Source organism: Myotis daubentonii, chromosome 2 (assembly GCF_963259705.1).
Source record: "Myotis daubentonii chromosome 2, mMyoDau2.1, whole genome shotgun sequence".
Taxonomy (NCBI): Eukaryota; Metazoa; Chordata; class Mammalia; order Chiroptera; family Vespertilionidae; genus Myotis; species Myotis daubentonii.
In genome coordinates this window covers 16,923,031-16,943,316 of record NC_081841.1, presented here as the reverse complement: position 1 = coordinate 16,943,316, position 20,286 = coordinate 16,923,031, and the positions used below count along the sequence as shown (strand labels likewise).

The 20,286-nt window shown below is 38.7% G+C and overlaps 1 protein-coding gene across 5 annotated transcripts in view; it reads right to left on the bottom strand.

Moving 5' to 3' along the window:
• ANKS1B (ankyrin repeat and sterile alpha motif domain containing 1B) overlaps positions 1 to 20,286 on the bottom strand; it is an 827,013-nt gene that overhangs the window by 636,957 nt on the left and 169,770 nt on the right. For all 5 annotated transcript variants that reach the window (XM_059681894.1, XM_059681893.1, XM_059681896.1 and 2 more), the window contains exon 9: positions 12,334 to 12,477. In XM_059681894.1, coding sequence (XP_059537877.1) covers positions 12,334 to 12,477 — 144 coding nt within the window. The remainder of the gene's footprint in view (positions 1 to 12,333; positions 12,478 to 20,286) is intronic.

Below are 20,286 nucleotides of genomic sequence, written 5' to 3'. Positions count from 1 at the left end.
CATGGCATTTATTGTTTTTATACAATATAAAATATGTATTATCAAAATAAAATCTTGTTTTAAATAATTCAAACAATGTGCAAATAAGTAGGAAATGAATTCCCTGGAAAATTATGCCTTAGATATAACAATTATTAACAGTGTAGTACATACATTTGCAGACCTTCTAAGCACACACAAATAAACATTACATGTAATTTAATGCACGTATATGAGGTTGGTTTGTACTATACATAGTACTCTTTAACATATGAATACTACCAAAACTTCCAGAGTCCAACAAACCCTAACAGGAAAAAAAAAGATCAATTTGCATTGGTTTAACAAGGAATTTATATAGGAACTTGCATTTATACTGTAAGATCTTCATAACAATCCTATAAATAGGAACTAGCCTCCTCTTTTTAAAAATAGGAAGCAGAGGATAAATTTCTCTTCCAAGGTTGTACAGAAAATAAATAGTAGTCGGGACAATTACTTCAAGTAAATTGTAATGTTCATCAGAGCAAAATCCATATAGAATTCTTATTTTATATCATTCACAATACCTGGTACAATACTATAAAGAAAAAATGAGGGTATGATGAATATTTATATTGTTTTCTGTGCTAAATCCTACACATAACGAATAGTCAATAAATTCTTGTGGTACAGATGAGTGGGTGAATGCATAAAATAGGAAAAGGTGGAGGGATTCTAAATGAACTAAGATTCTTATCAAACCATCCTTTTTTTTTAACCTGTAAGATAAATAATATATTCAGCGGCTCAACTACCCTGGAAGCGCAAAATAAAACTGAATACACACTTGACAAAAGTGATTTCAGCCCTATCTAGTTTGGCTCAGTGGATAGATAGAGCATGGCCTGCAGACTGAAGGGTCCTAGGTTCGATTCCAGTCAAGGGCACATGCCCAGGTTGTGGGCTCGATCTCCAGTGGGGCGCTATCCTCTTTAACAGAGAACTGCTACAGTGAAAAATATTGGGCAGTAGACAGTACACAAGTTTACTTACTGTGAGAAAGTGGGCATTCTTCAAAAAAAGTTGTTTTTTATTTCATAGAAAAGTATTCACATGAGTTTTGGATCAATAATAATAAGCAAACCTGAGCAAATTTATCTCTTCAAACTCAATTTTCTCAAGGGCAAGTGAAAATATTTCATAGGATTGTGGTGAAATTAAAGGGAGATAAAACTGCAAAGTGCCTATCACTGTGCGTGGCATATGCTGGGGGACTCAAAAATTGCTAGATATCACTATTAACATTATTATTATCATAACTAGAGGCCCGATGCACGAAATTTGTGCACGGGGCGGGGGGGGGGGTTGTTCTTCGCCCCCAACTGCCCTCCCCTGCTGGCCTGATTGCCCCCAATTGCTCTCCCCCTGCTGGCCTGGTCACCCCCCAAATGCCCTCCCCTACAGGCCTGGTTGCCCCCAACTGACCTCCCCTACTGCCTGATAGCCCACAACTGCCCTCCCCCTGCTGGCCATCTTGTGATGATGTGAGGGCGACCATCTTGTGATGACGTGAGAGCATCGCACGAGGGCGCGGGGACCACCTAGGTTTTTATTAGTATAAATACTTTCCTAAAATACATGAAATGGAGCCTTTTCAAAATGATAAAGTTTTAGTTGCTGTTTTAAAAGTTATAAAATGACTGCATAAAAACCTAGATCAAAATGAATGCTTGACAGTAAAGCAAAAATACATTCTTTTATAAATGTCTACATCTGCCTAGATACAGCAACAGGCATCTGCTCCTTGAACAAGTATGCAATAGATGAAATGTCTACTGGCCTAATTTCCATAGCCATTGCATTAATTCATTTCCTTTAGCCACTGTAACGAATCACCATTAACTCAGTAATTAAACACAACAATAATTTATTCTCTGACAGTTATGAGATCAGAAGTCCGAAAGAAGGTTCACAGGGCTAAAATCGAGGTGTCAGCACTGATTACTTCCTGAGACACTAGGAGAAAAAACTGTGTCCTGCCTTTTCCATTTTCAAGACACCTCCTGCATTCCTTGGCTCATAGCTCCTTCCATCTTCAGAGCTAGCATCATAACATTTTTATATTCCTCTCTGCTTTCCTCATCATATCACTTTCCATTATTCTAAGGACCCTGATGATTATATATGTGTTCACCTATAAAATCCAGGAACAATCTCCCCATTTCAACATCCATATCTTGATCACATCTGCAAAGTCCCTTTTATCAACATATTCACAGTTCTAGATACTAAAACACTAGATATTTATGGAGGGAGGGAGAGAAGGAGGGAGGACAGGAGTGAAGGAGAGAGGGAAGGAAAGAGGGAGGGAGGTAGGGAGGGAGGTCTTATTCTGTCCCTCATGGTCCATTCTCTGTTCCCCAAAGATTCACATCCATCCACATGTAAAATCTATTCACCCTATCTCAACATCCCCCAGTGTTGAGGATATTATTGAGATTACAACATCAACTTAAACTCAAATTCTCATTTAGATTTCATCAGCTCTAAAGTCCAAAAATCTCATCAGCTAAATCAGGTATGGGTGAAACTCTAGGATATCCTGAGATAAAATCCCTTTTCATCTGTGAATCTTTGAAATTAGAAAAACAAATTATTTGCTCCCTAAACACAAAGGTAAGCTTAGGATAACAATTATAGATACTCTCATTCAAAGATAGAGAAATAAAAGAGAAAAGGGGACTCAACAACCACAAGGAATTTAGAAAACTAACTGGGAAAATCCCATTAGGTTTCAGGCCTAGGAATAATCCTTTGTAATTCTCAGCTCCATCTTCTGTGTCCTTAGCTCTGTCCTCTGAGTCTTACTTCCTGTTTCATAAAGGTTAATATATATTTACAGTTGAATAGTTTTACAAAACTATTTCTTTTCTGCAACAATCCATTCCTTTAGGAATCTAACAGCCTCTTTTATTTTGTGTTTTTCCTGTTCCTTTCGGTCCAAGCAGGCAGTATCTCTACTGATATACTAAATTCAAAAACCTTGTGGGTCTCCCACGTATGTCACAGGAATGTATTCCAGTAAACTAGAGACTCCTCCATACATCTTGCCTGGTTAATCCCATCCCTAAATTGTGCTAAAATGAATTAAGAGATCTATGAGACACATACCTAATCTCTTTAAAGAGTTTTCTGTGTGAGTGAATAATCTGATATTTTGATGCTACTGAGAAACTAAAAAAAAAAGTTATCCAGCCACACTTTTCTCTTCTCCAAAACACACTTTCTTGACAGTTAATCTACAAATCTTAGCATCTTTTTTCAATCTGGATAGGTTGAGAAAGTCCCAAGTCATCAAGTCCTGGTCCCTTTTTGCTCAAAAATTCTTCATTCAATTTATCTCTTTCCTCTCACATTTTGCTATAGCCAACAAGAAGAACAAGGCCGCACCTTCAATATTTTGCTCGGGAATCTCCTGAGCCAAATATCCAAGTTCATCACTTACTAGTTCTGCTTTCCACATAACTACAGAACACAATTCTGCTAGGCTTCTGCTACTATATAGCAAGTATTTCCTTTCCTCCAGTTTTCTTTTTTTTTTTTCAATTTTTTAATATATATTTTATTGATTTTTTTACAGAGAGGAAGGGAGAGGAATAGAGAGTTAGAAACATCGATCAGAGAGAAACATCAACCCGCTGCCTCCTGCACACCCCCTACTGGGGATGTGCCCACAACCAAGGCACATACCCTTGACCGGAATCGAACCTGGGACCTTTCAGTCCGCAGACCAACACTCTATCCACTCAGCCAAACCGGTTTGGCTCCTCCAGTTTCCAATAACATATTCATTTAATTTTCAGTCCTTACCAGAAATATTGTTAACATTCATGTCTACCAACATTCTCTCTATGATGACTTAGCTATTCTTTAAGACAGCGATTAAGAGTGCAAGAACTTTTACAACTTTCAGTACCTGACTAGTCAGGGGCACTGACCTCTTTTCCCTTTTATTCCTTTTCAAGTAAAAAAATGACAACAGCCAACACAACAATAGCCATCCAGTGTAAATGAATCAAAATTATACTGTGGGGTTGTGTTTTTTTTTGTCAAAAAAAAGAACACAAAGAACTTTTTTCGTGTGTCACAGAATTTTAGTAACTAGTTTATGTGTGCCATGAGATTAAAAAAGGGGGGGGGGGGTTGAAAATCACTGCTCTAAGATAATACAGGTTCTCTACCATTCTCCTCACTTTTTAAGCCTTACCAGTAGTGCCTTTAATATCCATGTTTTTAAAAACATTCTATTTATGACCATTTAGGGATTCTCTAAGACAAAATAGGTTTTCTCTACGTGGCACTTCCTTCTGAGCCCTCGCTGGCAGGACCTTTAAGATTCATATTTCTGTCCCAAGCAGTCTAGTCTTATTTTCCCATGCTACTCAGAACTCTTCCGGCCTCTCCCCACTGCACAATTACAAAGCCACTTCCACATTTCAATGTATCTGTTACAGCAGCATCTCACTGCCTGGTACCAAAATCTGCATTAGTTTCCCAGAGCTGCTGTAACAAATGACCACATACTTAATAGCTTTATTTATTTATTCTCTTACAGTTCTGCATGTTGAAAGCTCAAAATTATTTTCACTGGGCTAACATCAAGGTGTTGGCAGGGCTGGTTCCTTCAGGAGGTCGTAGGGAAGGAGCCATTTCCTGTTTTCCAGGGAACTCCATCCCCAGTCCTTGATTCATGACCACATCACTTCCAACTCTGCTTCATCATCACATCTCCTTCTCTGACTCTGACCCTCCTGCTTTTCTCTCAGGAGGGCCATAATGACCACATTGGGCCCATCTGGATAATCCAGGATGTCTCTCCGTCGCAAGATTCTTACCTTCATCACGTCTGTAAAATCCCTTTGCCATGAAAGGTCACCTATTTGCAGGTTGTAAACATGAAGATGTGGACACGTTTTGGGAGGATTAATCTGCCTACCACAGCCATGTTCATAATCAACTAAATTCTGTTTAAAATATGTAACCCATGCCTGGCTCAGTGGTTGAACATCGACCTATGAAGCATGGTTCAATTCCTGGTCAGGGCACATGCCCAGGTTATGGGCTCGATCCTGATTGTGGGGCATGCAGGAGGCAGCCGATCAATGATTCTCTCTCATCATAGCTGTTTCTATCTTTTTCTCCCTCTTCCTCTATGAAATCAATAAAAATGTTTTTAAATTTTATTAAAAAATAAATAAAATATGTAACTCATTTAATTACATAGTTTCAAGCACTGCCCCCACTAAACTCCCAGCTTACTAAGCTACCATTTGTGTCATTTCCACATTTGAAATGTTGGTTCTTTAAAAGTTTCAGCAAGAAGAAAATCAGCAACAAAATAAGACTATGTGTTGAATCACAATTCCCAAAGCTGTCGATATCTGAGTAATTCCTTGACTCATAATTATTGTTTGGAGTATTCAAACCCCTATTACGAAATCATAACTATTCTGGAGTTGAAAGATACCTAAAGGAGCATCTCAACTTCAAGGATGATGAAAATAAGGCCTAAGGAGGTTAAATCATTTACCCAATGACATAAACTCTAACATAGAGCAGGGGGAACATAAATTTAGTTTAAGAATATCTAATGAGAAGCTGTATGGAAATCTGTTCTAAGAGCAAACATACAGAAAGGTGCTGCAGTTACATAAAAAGAATTTCTTAATCTCAGGTCGGTTTTTATTTAACCACCTGAGCTTCTTAAGTATTGAGACAAATACAAATAAGGTAGTTTTCTAAATAGCAAGAGGAATTTCAGAAAAACGTCATCAGATTTATGAAACTAGAGACATACTTGCCAGAATACTAAACATGATGGTTATCAGGCCAAATAACAGAGGTTCTACTATTGTCTGTCTAATGACTAGATTGGAAAAAATTCTGAAAGTCTGTGGACCCTACAAGCAGAATAGTTTCTGGTTTCTCTGGATACAAGGCAATTAACTCAGTGCTTTAATGGAAACCTAAGATAAATATCTGGTAATAAAAGTGCATGGCATATAAGTGCTTTTAAGCAAACGGATATATCTTCATTTTAATTTTTAAATAGCACCCAAATTATACTGTGCCCAATGCTACCTACTTCTTTCAAAACAACACACACCAGAACCACTTGATATAAGGACTTTGAACAAGCCAGTGAGAACTGATACTGATATGTGAATAGGCCTTTCAATAAATAAAGGAAAAATACATTACCATAAATACCAGATATTTTAATCTGAAAGGAAGAAAAATGTCCTTCTTGACGTATAGAACAAACTAAAGACTCAAAAACTATAACTTTGGGCTATCAGAAGAAGGCAGCATGAGTTTCCCTGGTCTCTCCCCCTTGAAGTTGCAACAAATTGAACAGCTATAACTCAAGAAAGGATTCTCTGCTCGACACACCAACATGGCTGAGCTGTGGACATCAAAACATCTGAAGGTGGGCAAATCAGAATGAACCGGGGAGGGCAAGGGAGAGGAGCAGAGATGGGTGCCACAGACACAGCGCAGAGCTCACTGTGAGTCTTTAGAGAGGGGAAGAATCCCTGAGGAACAGACAGATACACGGAGCAATCCTGCCTTGAGTAGTCCATATGTGCTGGGCTGAGGCCAATGACAGGGTGGAGATGGAAAGGCTTGGGGAGAACGGGGAGATGGAGTACATGATGGAGGTGAGGCTGCGGTTGTCTGGTGGCTGCCATTGTCAGGCAGAAAAACAAAGCCATGGGGCCTGGCACTTCTCCTCACCCTCTCACGGCTAGCAGAGGGCCCCAGAAGAAGCTGTAGCACCGAGGACCTGCAGCCTGGAGAACTGGAGAAGCAGAAGCATGCTGCAGCTAATCCCAGCGTCAGGGATGGAGATAAGTGGTGAGGCAGCTGAGGTCTGGCAGTTGCCATTACTGGGAGGAGAACAAAGCCACAAAGACACCAGCTGGCCTCTCCCAGCTCACCCTGTCCCCACCCATGGCGCTGCACTGCCCGCAGTGTCTGGTGGGGGCAGCACTAGGATTTCTTGGGCTCAGCATCCAATCACCCACCACATCTCCCCATGGGGTTGGTGTCCTAAAGTGACTTGGTTACCGAAGAGATATTCACCTCCCCAGGGAATAGAGCATTTTTCACTGCCCCTGAAGAGATCTGAGAAACCAGATCAATGCAAGAGAAACAAAAAAGACTTATGCTTTAGCGCCACCTACTGAGAAACAAAAGAAAGACCTCTTGATCTTCTAAATAGAGACATGCTACGCTTTAAAATAAAATCCTACATAATAAAAGCCTAATATGCTAAGTGTCTGGTCGTCCAGTCAGCCGTTCAACCAATCAAACCATAATATGCTAATGATATGCTAAGGCTGCTCACTATGACATGCACTGACCACCAGGGGGCAGACCTCCGACCGGTAGGTTAGCTTGCTGCTAGGGTCCAGCCGATCAAGACTGAACGAGTCAGGTCAGACATGCCCTGGAGCCCTCCCACGGCCCCTCCCCAGCTGGCCAACCTCCCTTGTTCCTCCCCAGCTTCGATTGTGCACCAGTGGGGTCCCTCGGCCTAGCCTGTGCCCTCTCGCAATCCAGGACCCCTCGGGGGATGTCAGAGCCAGTTTCAGCCCAATGGCAAAATGACCAGTTGCTATGATGCACACTGACCACTAGGGGGCAGATGCTCAACGCAGGAGCTGCCCCCTGGTGGTCAGTGCACTCCAACAGGGGGAGTCCACGCAGCCAGAAGCCAGGCTCATGGCTGGCGAGCACAGCAGCGGTGGCGGGAGCCTCTCCCCCTTCCGCAGCAGCGCTAAGGATGTCTGACTGCCAGCTTAGGCCTACTCCCAGTGGGGAGCGGGCCTAAGCCATCAGTTGGACATCCCCTGAGGGTTCCCAGACTGCGAGAGGGCACAGGCCAGGTTGAGGGACCCCCTCCCCTGTGCGAGTGCACAAATTTCGTGCACCAGGCCTCTAGTATACTAGATATCCCTATGTTCATTGCATAATTATTCATGGTGGCCAAGATGTGGAAACAACCAAAGTGTCCTTCAATAGATGTGGTACATGTACACAATGAAGATGTTAAAGAAGATGCGGTACATGTATACATGGAATATTACTCAGCCATAAGAAAAAATGAAATAATTTCATTTGTGACAGCATGGAGAAATCTTGAGAATATTATGCTAAGCAACAGGAGTCAGACAGAAAAAGTCAAGACCCATGTGATTTCACTTATATGTGGGATATAAAACTGAAAATAACAAATGAGCAAGCAAGACAAACAAATAAAAACTCACAAACAAGGCCAAAACCGGTTTGGCTCAGTGGATAGAGCGTCAGCCTGCGGACTGAAGGGTCCCAGGTTCGATTCTGGTCAAGGGCATGTACCTGGGTTGCGGGCACATCCCCAGTAGGAGATGTGCAGGAGGCAGCTGATCAATGTTTCTCTCTCATCAATGTTTCTAACTCTCTATCTCTCTCCCTTCCTCTATGTAAAAAATCAATAAAATATATTTTAAAAAAAAACAAAAAAAAAACTCACAAACAAGGACACCATTTTGGTGGTTACCAGAAGGCCACAGGGTGGGAGGGAGGCAGTAAATGGTAAAGGGGGTCAAATACATGGTGATGGAAGAATTTATTTTGGGTGGTGAATACACAATGCAATAAACAGATGGTAATTTTATTGACCAATATTATCCCAATAGATTTAACTTAAAAACCTTTGCTTTATATATGTATATGTGTACGTGTTGGGTATATTGTTGTGCCAAAAAAGATATTTTAATCTTATTAAATTGACAATATTTAAAATAGTTGGCAAAATTCCTCAGACCATTTTTATATACAATCTGATAATTGGTGAAGACTAGAGCATCCTATCTAATAAAGAGGGGAATATGCTAATTGACCCTCATGCTGTCACAAAGATAGTGGCGCCCACAGCCAATAAGGAGGGAATATTCTAATTGACTGCCATGCCCTCAAAGATGGCGGTGCCCACAGCACAAGATGGCAGCACCCAGTCCCCTCAGCTCCACCGGGGCGGCAGGTGCGCAGCAAAGCCAGGCCTGCCCCTAGGCGAGCCCAGCTACTCTGTGTGCCTGCCTCCAGAGTCCCACAGTCCCCTCAGCCCCCTGGCCCCCCAGGGCCGGCCCGAGGCACAGGCAAGCCTCAGATGTTGGCTGCCCAGCCACCCAGGGCCGGACCAAGGCTCAGGTAACCAGGGCCGGCCGAGGCTTACGCTGCCAGCAGTGGCAGCAGCAGAGGTGTGATGGGGCGTTGCCTTCCCCTGATCTCCAGGTCAGCTACCGCCCCTGAGGGCTCCCAGACTATGAGAAGGGCAGGCCAGGTTGAGGGACCCTCCTCCAGTGCATGAATTTTCATGCACCGGGCCTCTAGTAGCTTAATGTTTGAGGATCTTTTCACTGTATAGTCAGAGTGAAGCTGTTAAGGGAAAAGGTTAAAAAATCTCATCAGCAATTTAAGGGTGTGTCAAAATATAAAAATTATCATGGCTGTAAAAATTAGACATTGCTTATAAAAACAGCTTTATTTTCCCTGTTAATGGAAATAATTATCCTAATAAAAATAGAAAGTAGAAAAAAGAAAATCAAAATCACTACATCCAGATAAGCACTTAAACATTTCACTAAACATACTTTCAAACCCAAACACACACACACACACACACACACACACACACACATGCACAGAGATAATTTTACATAAATTAGACATGCATATAATGCTAGTTTGAAATATGTTCACTCTGCTCCTTTAAAAGTTAGGGGTATCTTTTCATTTCAATAAATGCAAAACAATATAATCATTTTAATGGATATAGAATATTATATCATAGAATGCTCCATAATTTAACAAATTCCTATTGTAAGATATTATTCTTGGTTATTGTCTTTTTTGATACAATACACCTTGAAAAACATCCTGTGCTAATCTGTTTACCAACTTGCCCAATTCCCTCAAGGTAAATTCTACAATTAATTCTAATTGTCTACAATTAGAAGTGCTGGCTGAGAGACTATAGATATTTTAAACTCAGACCTAACAGAAATTTGCCTAACGCTTATTGAGAGCAATTTTCCAGTATTTATTAAGATTCTTAGAGGGGCTCTGGTGAGAGGGGGTGGTCTGCTGAGCTGTGGGGGGCAGGATGGCAGAGTGAGGTCCAAAGGACAGTGTCCCTGCGATGAGGGAGGGGCTGCAGGGCAACAGAGAGAAAAGGGTATGTGATGGGCACAAGTCACACGGGGCAGGAGAGTTAAAAGCACACCCTCGGGGTAGTTTGGGCGTAGGTGGAGAATTTGGTTTCCAGAAAAGAGGAGCAGAGGGATTGGCAGTTGAGGTTGCTAAATCAAAGAGCAGAGGTTTTTAATGAACCACTGTGTCTGGCTTAAAAGGAAGTCCTCACCGAGTGAACAGCAATGCCTCACACCTGGACTTCTGCACACCCTGACATGTGTGAGGACCGGAGATCTGCAGACCCCCACAGGGCAGTCTGGTGCAGGAGCGATCATCTCTAAGCCTGCGAAGTCAGTAATCAGCGCCCCCACCCTGTCCTCAGTCACTCAGAAACAAAAACACCTGCAGAAGACCACCTCTAGCCCACCTGCTACAAAGAGTGGGCAACAGGACGCTCTGGGAGCTGTGATAAGGAGGTGTGGAGGAGCCGTCTCAAAAGAGAGCCATGGACAGCCAACCATGTTTCTGTATCGCACACCCTAAAGAGGCCCGCAGCTGGGCATGTTTAATACCCCCGTGGGGAAACGGCAGCGGCAGTTGTACAAGGAGGAGTATACTACATTCAAGTGTGCACCGACGTTTGACAGTGACTTCATACAAAAGAGAAGTGACTGATGTGGACAACAGTGACCAAATAGTGATGGGGGGCATTTGGATGTAAAAACCCTAAGTGAAGAAATGAAACCCTAGAATATACACATTTGTTACTTAATTCTGACAATATACCAGGGACTATGATGGCATTAGACCTTGGATGGTGAGCAATACATGCTCCTTACTTTTTTTAAAAAAATATATATTTTATTGATTTTTTTACAGAGAGGAAGGTAGAGGGATAAAGAGTTAGAAACATCAATGAGAGAGAAACATCGATCAGCTGCCTCCTGCACACTCCCTACTGGGGATGTGCCTGCAACCCAGGTACATGCCCTTGACCGGAATCGAACCTGGGACCCTTCAGTCCGCAGGCCGACACTCTATCCACTGAGCCAACCCGGTTAGGCCATGCTCCTTACTTTTATGGAACTCACAGCCCAGCACATATTGATAATAATTATGTAATAGTTAGGATAAATTGTCTTCAAGTCCTATAACAGTTCATATTAAGGTGAAGAGATTCTTTAAGTACTATATGTTGATTTGATTATCCTATTTAGTTTTCCACAACAAATTAATATTGGAATTAGAGTGGGTATCACCAAATTGTCCACTGACATGAAAAATATGATGGTTCCTTAGATATAATTGCTTCATATTTGTTACAAAATAGGAAAGTATAGTTTTGAGATATAACACTATTCTGGACAATTACTGTGGATTATTTCCTGTCCTGCACTATTTTTCTCCCCATGCTTTATGTAGGTACACAGACGTACCTTTGCTATTACACTGTTTTTTGGGTTTTTTTTAATAACATGCTTTTTCATTTTTGTGTAGAAGTATTTCATTGTGGTTTCCAATTTCTTCACTCTGTTTGGCTTATTTTACTTTTTCTGAAATTCCCCTAAGGGCTTATAGTCCATAGCAGACAATAGGAATTTGAAGGTGATACAATCGAATTAAAATTGACTTAATGAAGAGCCTATTTGGTTCAAAATTATAGTCAATGTTTTAGTGTTCGCCTCTCGTTTTGGGGTTGTACTAATAATGCCACACATTATTCTACAATGTTCCATTGTGCTAAGAAAAAAATCACTATGTTCTTATAGAGCCCTAGTATGTTTCTTTGTAAATCATTTTATTATTATTTTAATACAAATTATGATTTAATTTCAAAAGAGCATTTTTTAATAAATATTTCTGGATCATAAATATTAAAATTGAGTAACTCCATTTTTCTGGAACTAGCATCATGACCAAAATAAAACAACCACATAAAATTATGTAAAATATGTGTTTGCATATGCATATATGTAGAGCAAGTTATATAAATATATTACTGACCTTAACTGAAGAAAAATGACAAAGCGAACAAGATACTAACTGGATTTCCAGAGGGGAAAAAGGATTTACTTAAAAACATAGGCAACCGTGTTTATGTTTTATTGTACCTTAAGAAAAGCAAGCTGTTACCTGTGCAAGAATAGGGAAGCCAAGGTTCCTACATCCATTGCAAGGAGTCAACGCTTCCCAGAGTCCTGAGGGCCCACAAGTGTTTTCATCATCATCTTCTTCTTCCACTTCTCCTGGTGACAAATTTATTGTAGATGAAGTTCTCTGAAATTAAATTTATATTAGACCAATGTATTATATCAATGTTATTTAGATATCTTAACATCAATTAAATTTAAATTTTTATTGTGTATTGTAGCAAGCAAGTCAGCTTAATTCTAGCCATAGTTATGTGACTACACCATCTGATTCAGCCAAAAAGAACATGTATAATTCAATTTTAAGCTGAAAGTGAAAAAACCGGGTGGAAAAGATTGATAAGATACAAAGTTCGTAACAAAGAACAGGACACGAAAATGACCCAAGTAATAGCTGAATAGCAACAAATGAGAAAAATCTTATGATTTCTAAATGCAATCAGAAGAATAGTGTGCAAATACTTTTTTAGAATAGAAATTACTTTAAAAATCCCATATTTTCACAATGTCGCCAAAAACATAGTCTCCTTTTTGAAAAAATGATTCATAACATGTTATATTATCATATAAAGGAGGGTAATACTTTTTAAGCGAATCATAGGACTTCCATTTTCAACATGGTCTAAACCGTAAGGACAAGGACAAAAGGAGTCTGTTGAAAGATGATGAGCAATATCAAGAAAAGTTTTGGATAATAATAAACAGATGAATAGATATTACCCGATTTAGAAAGTTTGAGAAAACTGAAAGCCAAGTGCCTGCAAGAGGAGAGAATAAGAAGCAGGCCTGTTCATGCCTCAGCACCCTCCCAAGGGCTTAACGAATGGAGAGATTCACTACTTCTGAAGGTGTAGGTGCGATGGGGCTAAAACAGGATGGACACTATATATTAGAAAAAGTTAGACTCCCTAGACCTATCCTCTCACCTAGCCAAGAAACTAAATCTTTACCACCTGACAAGAAATTGGAGATTTACTTTCTGGTGAGGCTGAAGCAAAGGGATTATGAATTCTAAGAATCTAGGCACAGTGAGCAGAGGGGCCTCTCTCTAAAAACAAAGGAATTAAGTGAATATCTATATAATAGATGAGGAATCCCACCCGACCCCAGTGCCTACCATATTTACCTTAGAGAATATTGAGGTTATATCCTTCCAGACAGGAGAGTAGAGTATATTCCTCTCTACAAAAATTAACCTCCTAAGAAAAAAGATCTATAAGTATGTAGGAATGTGGTGGGGACCTGTGCCATGATGCCTGTTATGAAGGCCACATCTGGACAAATTCCACCCGGATAAATGGTTTCTAAGTTTTTAGTTAAATTTGACCAAAAACCAAAAGCTCACTGCAAATTTAAAGGAAGTCTTTAACAGAGAACAAAATAAATATACAGAAACAAAGTTATAGAAATAGAAGATATTTGCATCCCTGAAAAAGAACAAAATGCTATCAAACAAATACATAAATTCCAACAGGAAAGTCGGAAAGTAAGTGTGAGAACATTTCCTAGAAGATAGAACAAAAGATGAAATAAGTTAAAAGCTAAGGTAAGTAGGGGTCAAACTAAGAGATCCATGTCGAATTAGTAGGGATTTATCTAAGAAATAAGGTGAGAAATTTTGCCAGAAATGAAGAAAAAATCCATATTCAAAGAACCTGCCAAATGCTCATCAAGGGGAATTTTTTTTTTTAGAAAAAAAGAAAGATAGTAAGTTTGCCTAAAAATCTTTGGAAAGTAGCATTCAGCACAATACTGATAGATCATGACTACTGAAGTGCCGGGAGCCGGTCCATCCTTGCTGTTTCAAGGGACCTGGCATATATGGCCTACTGTTCTTAATATGTTTGCTCCCCTTAGCGCTGTGTGTTTTAACCAAGGTCACCTCTCCGAGAAAGGTTGTTTCCCCAGGTAGGGATTTTTCCCTGAAGTCAGGGAGGGGATAAAACCCCTCAACTAAGTGCCAGGCGGGTAATTAATCACTTTAACTATGAACAATCATGCTTAAGCTACATAATCTTTACTCCCTGGAATGGAGATAAGAAACGCCCTAACCTTTGGAATAGAGATTGATAGGATTGGAATCAACTGGTATAAATACAGATGCAACAAGACAACAACAGACAGAATTCAGAAGACAGAAAGACACAGAAGTTAGAAGTCAGAACTCAGAATACAGAACCTACACAGAACCTACAGACAGAAGAACTTCGCTGGAGAGAACATGGCAAAAGATCCTGGACTGAGCCTGACTACAGAAATATGGCAAGAGAACCTGACTAGAACCTGGTGACTGAACCTGGCTGGAGATCTCAGACAGAACCTGGCTGGAGAACCTAGCGAGGGAACATGGCTACAGAACCTGGCTGGAGATCCTAAGCAGAATCTCTCTGGAGATCCAGACCAGAACTTGGCTGGAGATCCTGGCTGGAGATCCTGGCTAGGCTGCTGATCAACTGAACGCTGTCTCCGTGTCATTCCTTCTTCGCTGACTCCGTCCACGCCTTTGGGAACCCCTGGACCTGTTGGGCCCCGGCACTGAAGTTAGTAAAGATATTTTATATATTGAATTGCAAATAGCACCCCCACACCTTCTAAATGTTGTTGCTTTTAAAAATCAAATATAAAGCTTTATACAACTATTTTTGGCATCCACATCTTGTTTCCCTTTATCAATTTTCAATAACTGAGAAATTATTAAATTAGTCTCCCAATCATAAGTTACTGTCTATAAGACACAATAATAATAACTACAATCTTTTGAGCACTATTATTCATTATTTTAATTCACACAACTACCCCTTGAGGTAAATACTAACAGAGAGGTCAGGTAAAACCCAAGGTCACAGAGCTGGAAAGTGGCAGAGAAAGGATTCCTTCCCAACTGCCTGACTCTAGAGCTTACCCCTTAACCTTGTGTTGCATGGCCTCTCATTGAGCACATTGACCTGTGAAGGCAGTATATTGAACAACCAAGCTGATACATTGCAGTTTAAATTGAAGAAGTATATTTGTTAATATATTTCTACTGTATGATGATATTCCCCAAAGCATTTTGTTATCTGTGACAGCCAGTGAAAATTTCTGCAGTCTGGTACATAGCCCCATACTTTCATAAGTACACATTTCTCAAATCAGTAATATAAGATGATTATCACAGAGATTTTTGGTCCTGCAGATCATCTGGGCGAAAATATTGGGGAATGTCCAAAACGTTAATATAGCAAGAGCATCAATATGATCAATGCTGTCTACAAAAATGAATAGAATGATCAAATAGGCATCTCCTGCACTAACTCACGATTGGTTTGACCATTGAGATTGAGATGGCATGGCAGTATAAGTCATTACATTCTTGGCTAAGAATTATCAATATTTCATAGGCTAATCAGTTCTTTTCTTCCAATGTCTCTTTCTCCTTCCCAAAGAAAAGCTCTTATGTCTCTACCCTGTTCATACATCACCAATTATATCACATATTCTTATTAATCTTCAGCTCTCTTATTTGCAAAGTAGGCATTATAATAATTCCTACTCAATAGGGGTTTATGAGGATAAAATTAATTGCTAGACAGTGACTGGCAAATAAACAATTATCAATAAATATTGTTATTTATATCATTATTATCTTTATCTTATGTATATACACATAGCAGACACATACAAGTATGGTTTGCTTATCCTACTCAATTGTAAGTTATCTGAAAGCAAACATTGCCTTATTCACACATGTGTTATGCATAATGGATTTTAATAATTGTTGGATGAATTATTAAATGACTAAATTTCAAACTGTCATTCGCCTTTGACTACCTAGAATTTTTTACAAATATTAAGAGGTGTACATAATTGCATCCCAAATCTCATTATTGTTATCTTAATTTTATTTAATGGTGGTCATTACCAATAGCATTAGCAAAAATAAAAAAATTTATCAGTGGTTTAGTACTGCCCCCTAAAGACAGTATATAAATTAGCTGTTTAAAACCATAATTTTCCACTTCACCGCTTTACAATTAAAGATGGCTAAGAAAGGTTTTATCAAACTAAATGTAATCTTCAATTATATGAGGGGGGAAGCCCCATGAACATACAAACTCATGAGTTTCTTTCATTTCAAATGATTAAAACTTTTTACTGGAGATCCAACTGTGTTCCTAAAGTTCTAGATGTCAGGTAATTTTTCCATAGAATATGAACCTAAATTTACACAAAATTTCAACCTATTAGATTTATTGGTTAATACATAGAGATTATGCAGAAGAAATATTGGACCAATTCTATACTGTTTCAAAGAATAAATGTCATAATACATAAATACCATGGAGAAACAAATTTAAGCTCAAAGAAAACTACTTCTAGAATAACTACCTTAGTCTAACATTTGAAGACATGGGATTTCCTTATGAGGTGATATCTGAATGTAACATAAAAATGTTATTATATGAATATATAAAATATTTTATTTAATTCGTTTAACATATTATAATAGTATATATATTTAACTTGCTCTCACTGTGTTCATCTCATATTCAAACTAGTGTTGAATTCAGCACCTACTTTATTTCATAATGAGAGCATTCACAGCAATCATTAGCGAGCTACTTAGATTTTACCAAAACCTCTACAGGATTTAAATTGCACAACTAAACCCCTCCCCAGCAAGTATTTTTCTCCTTGGAATGATGGTTGAGTAGAAGGGTGCTTTCACACCCCCTTCCACTAAGAAGTGCCCAGGTTCCTTGGTATCTATTTTCTCCCACAGGTTTTTTTTTCCATTTGCTCTTCAAATCCCTCTAACCTTTATTATGCAGAGCAGTTTAACTCCAGTGTACACCTAATCTCCACTTTTGCAAAGCCGATCCCATTACACAGATGACCTTACATAAGGATTATTCATTTTTGTTGATTTGAAAGGCAACACCAAAAGAAAATATACCCGTGTTATTTTTTTAAAATACTTTTTAAAACTGGAGTCCTAAGAGCCTACTGGGCCACTGAAAGAGGAGGAAAATTGTAAGATGTTAAGGTGGTTTATTTATATCAAAACTATAACAGTGCCCATGATCAACCAGATACAGGTCAGTAATGGTTATTACTCTGGAGGAACAGACTCACTTATCTTACATTCAGTCCTGAGAAAGAGATCACAGTTTAAAGCATTAGCCATGTTCAAACAACTTAGTGTCAAATGTGATATTTTTATCAGCTCATAAGCACTAAACATCTGTTCAAAATTTTCTGAAAATAACTCTGCAATGCTACCCAATGCTATCTTTTCACCACAGCCATTTCCTCCAGGTTACTGAAATTCATCAACCCTACAATGTGTAAGTCTTCTAAAAAACAAAATTTCTCTTGGAATCATTTGGAATTAGCTACCAATTCTAAATTGCATTTATAGCTGCATGGAAAAAAACAAATCTTTATGCAATGAGTACACTAAATCCACCTCCTCGCATCCACACACAAAAATTATGTTACTGTGCATGGTGACATGCTAAACTCAGAGATTTGCCACTATCAAAAGTATTTCACATTTATTAAAAAGTAGAATTGCTATTAGAGCAATTATTTTAGTTGCACGAATATTGAAAGATAGATTAAGAACTGTTCTCTCTTTTTAAAAATATATTTTTATTGATTTCAGAGAGGAAGGGAAGAGGGGGAGATAGAAACATCAATGATGAGAGAGAATCATTGACTGGCTGCCTCCTTCATGCCTCCCACCAAGAATCTAGTCCACAAACCAAGCATGAGCAAGTGCCCTCACCTCCTGGTTCATAGGTTGATGCGCAATCACTGAGCCACACTGGCCAGGCCAGAGCTGTTCTTTTTTTAATAGTACATGAAGCAATCCTTACAATTCCTCTAAGACACTCAGTTCCAACACATTTTGTCCCTACCTACTACCTGTTTATATAGTTGACATCCTTTCATAGTCATCTGGGAAACTTTAAAGAAGAATGCATTTGGTTTGCTACTCTACTTTAATACAATCAATTTGCATGTTCTTTTTAAAATTTTTATTAAATTTACTTGGGTGACATTGGCTAATAAAATTATATAGGTTTCAAGTGTACAATTTTAAAATACATCATCTGTATGTTCTTTTATCTCTTAAAACATCTGTGCATTTATCAGACTCTAGCTTAATGATACTATTTATTCTTCCAAAATTAGAAAAAAGCCTAAACTAATGTCAGGTTTATGCACAAGAGACAGGAGCTAATGTCAAAAAAGTTAAAGGTTACTCTATAAAGTTTATTCAAGTTTAGTTTGCAATTTCAGCAAGACTGAGTATGAAAGGCAAAATGTGTAACTTTTGGAAAACTAAACTATCCTTCATGGCAGATCATTTTATATAAATAAATACTATTTGGGCAATGCAAGGATAAGGACACATATGTAATCCCTTAATCAATAAAGAAATTAAAAATAAATAAATGAATAAATAAATACATAAATAAATACTATTTTTCAAATAGTTTTTTCTTTAGGATCAAAATTATAAAGGTCTTATTTAAATACATAATATGCACCCATTTTAAATGTAGAGTTGGGCATTTTTGACAAATGTATACACCTGTGTAATGACCACCACAATCAAGACACATGATGTGGAGCGTCTTTGCAGATGGTATTTGCCATCTGTATGTCTTCTTTGGGAAAGTGTCTGTTAAAGTCTTTGACCCATTTGGTACGGTGTGCGCAGAATGTTTCTCACATCTCTAGTTCTCTCTCCTCCCCCCTTTTTCACTCTCTAAAAATCAATAAAAATATATATTTTTGAATGTCTTCATTTTTACAGTAATGTTGACCTCATACAATAACTTGGGAACAACCCTCATCCTTTATTTTAAGAAAGGGTTTTTAAGAGTAAACCACCTGGGCTTGAAGTTTTCCTTTGTGGGAAAGATTTTAGTTAATAGAAAATTAATTACCTCTTACATTAATTAAAATTATATTGTTTACGTCCACTATTTCAAACAAATTCACTACAGAGTTTTAATTATCTATTGATCAACAACTGCTGTCTACAAGACTAAACTTGAGGGTGGGGGAAAGGAATGATAAATATGTCATGAACTCTAAACCCAAGGCATAAAGAGATGTGTAGATAAGTAATTAGAAAGTAAAACTAGGCCAAATGATGAGCATTACAGAGATAAAGAAACAAGGTGCTAGGAGAACATAAAGAAGGAACAATTATTTCCAAATGAGTGTGAGGAGGAGAGAATGCAGAGAAGCACCTGCATTTAAGCAAAAGCACCTCCTGAGATACAAGTTCTGAGGAGAAGAGGGGGGTGAGAAGAGGTGGGGTCATCATATGATCCTGGTATGTGAATGTGCTTACCACATCTGGCAAATCCGGTGTCAGGAAGGGCATAGTGAGGAGGGAAAATACATCGGGACTTTATTGTGGAAAACGGTTGATTTGAAACCCAGTTCAACATCTGCCAAAGCCTAACTTTCTACTGTTAATTCTATGATGATTATAAATTTTTTAAAAGCCTGTATTTGGCTGGGTACAAAAAATTCAGAGACTATTTCTCTTCTCTGAATTTCCATAGTACATACAAATGATCTTGGCAACTCAAATCTATTGTTTTTAACTATTTGCTACTATGCACTGTAATATATTTTATCTTTATGATTAGGGGCAATATTTTCTATTTGTGTGACCTGTAAAATGGCCAGCACTGTTCTAGGCACATTATATGCGTAGACTTTTGACTAGACAACTCTGGCCCATTCTCATTCTCTATATTCTCTTTTAACAATTATAAAACAGAGAGGCCCTCAGTGCTAGTGTGTATGTAAATATATGCTCACCTGTGTGTGTGTGTGTGTGTGTGTGTGTGTGTGTGTGTACTGGACTGAGAAACAGATAATAAAAGATATGTTTGATAAGGAGGACATGTGAAAAAAGACTTTC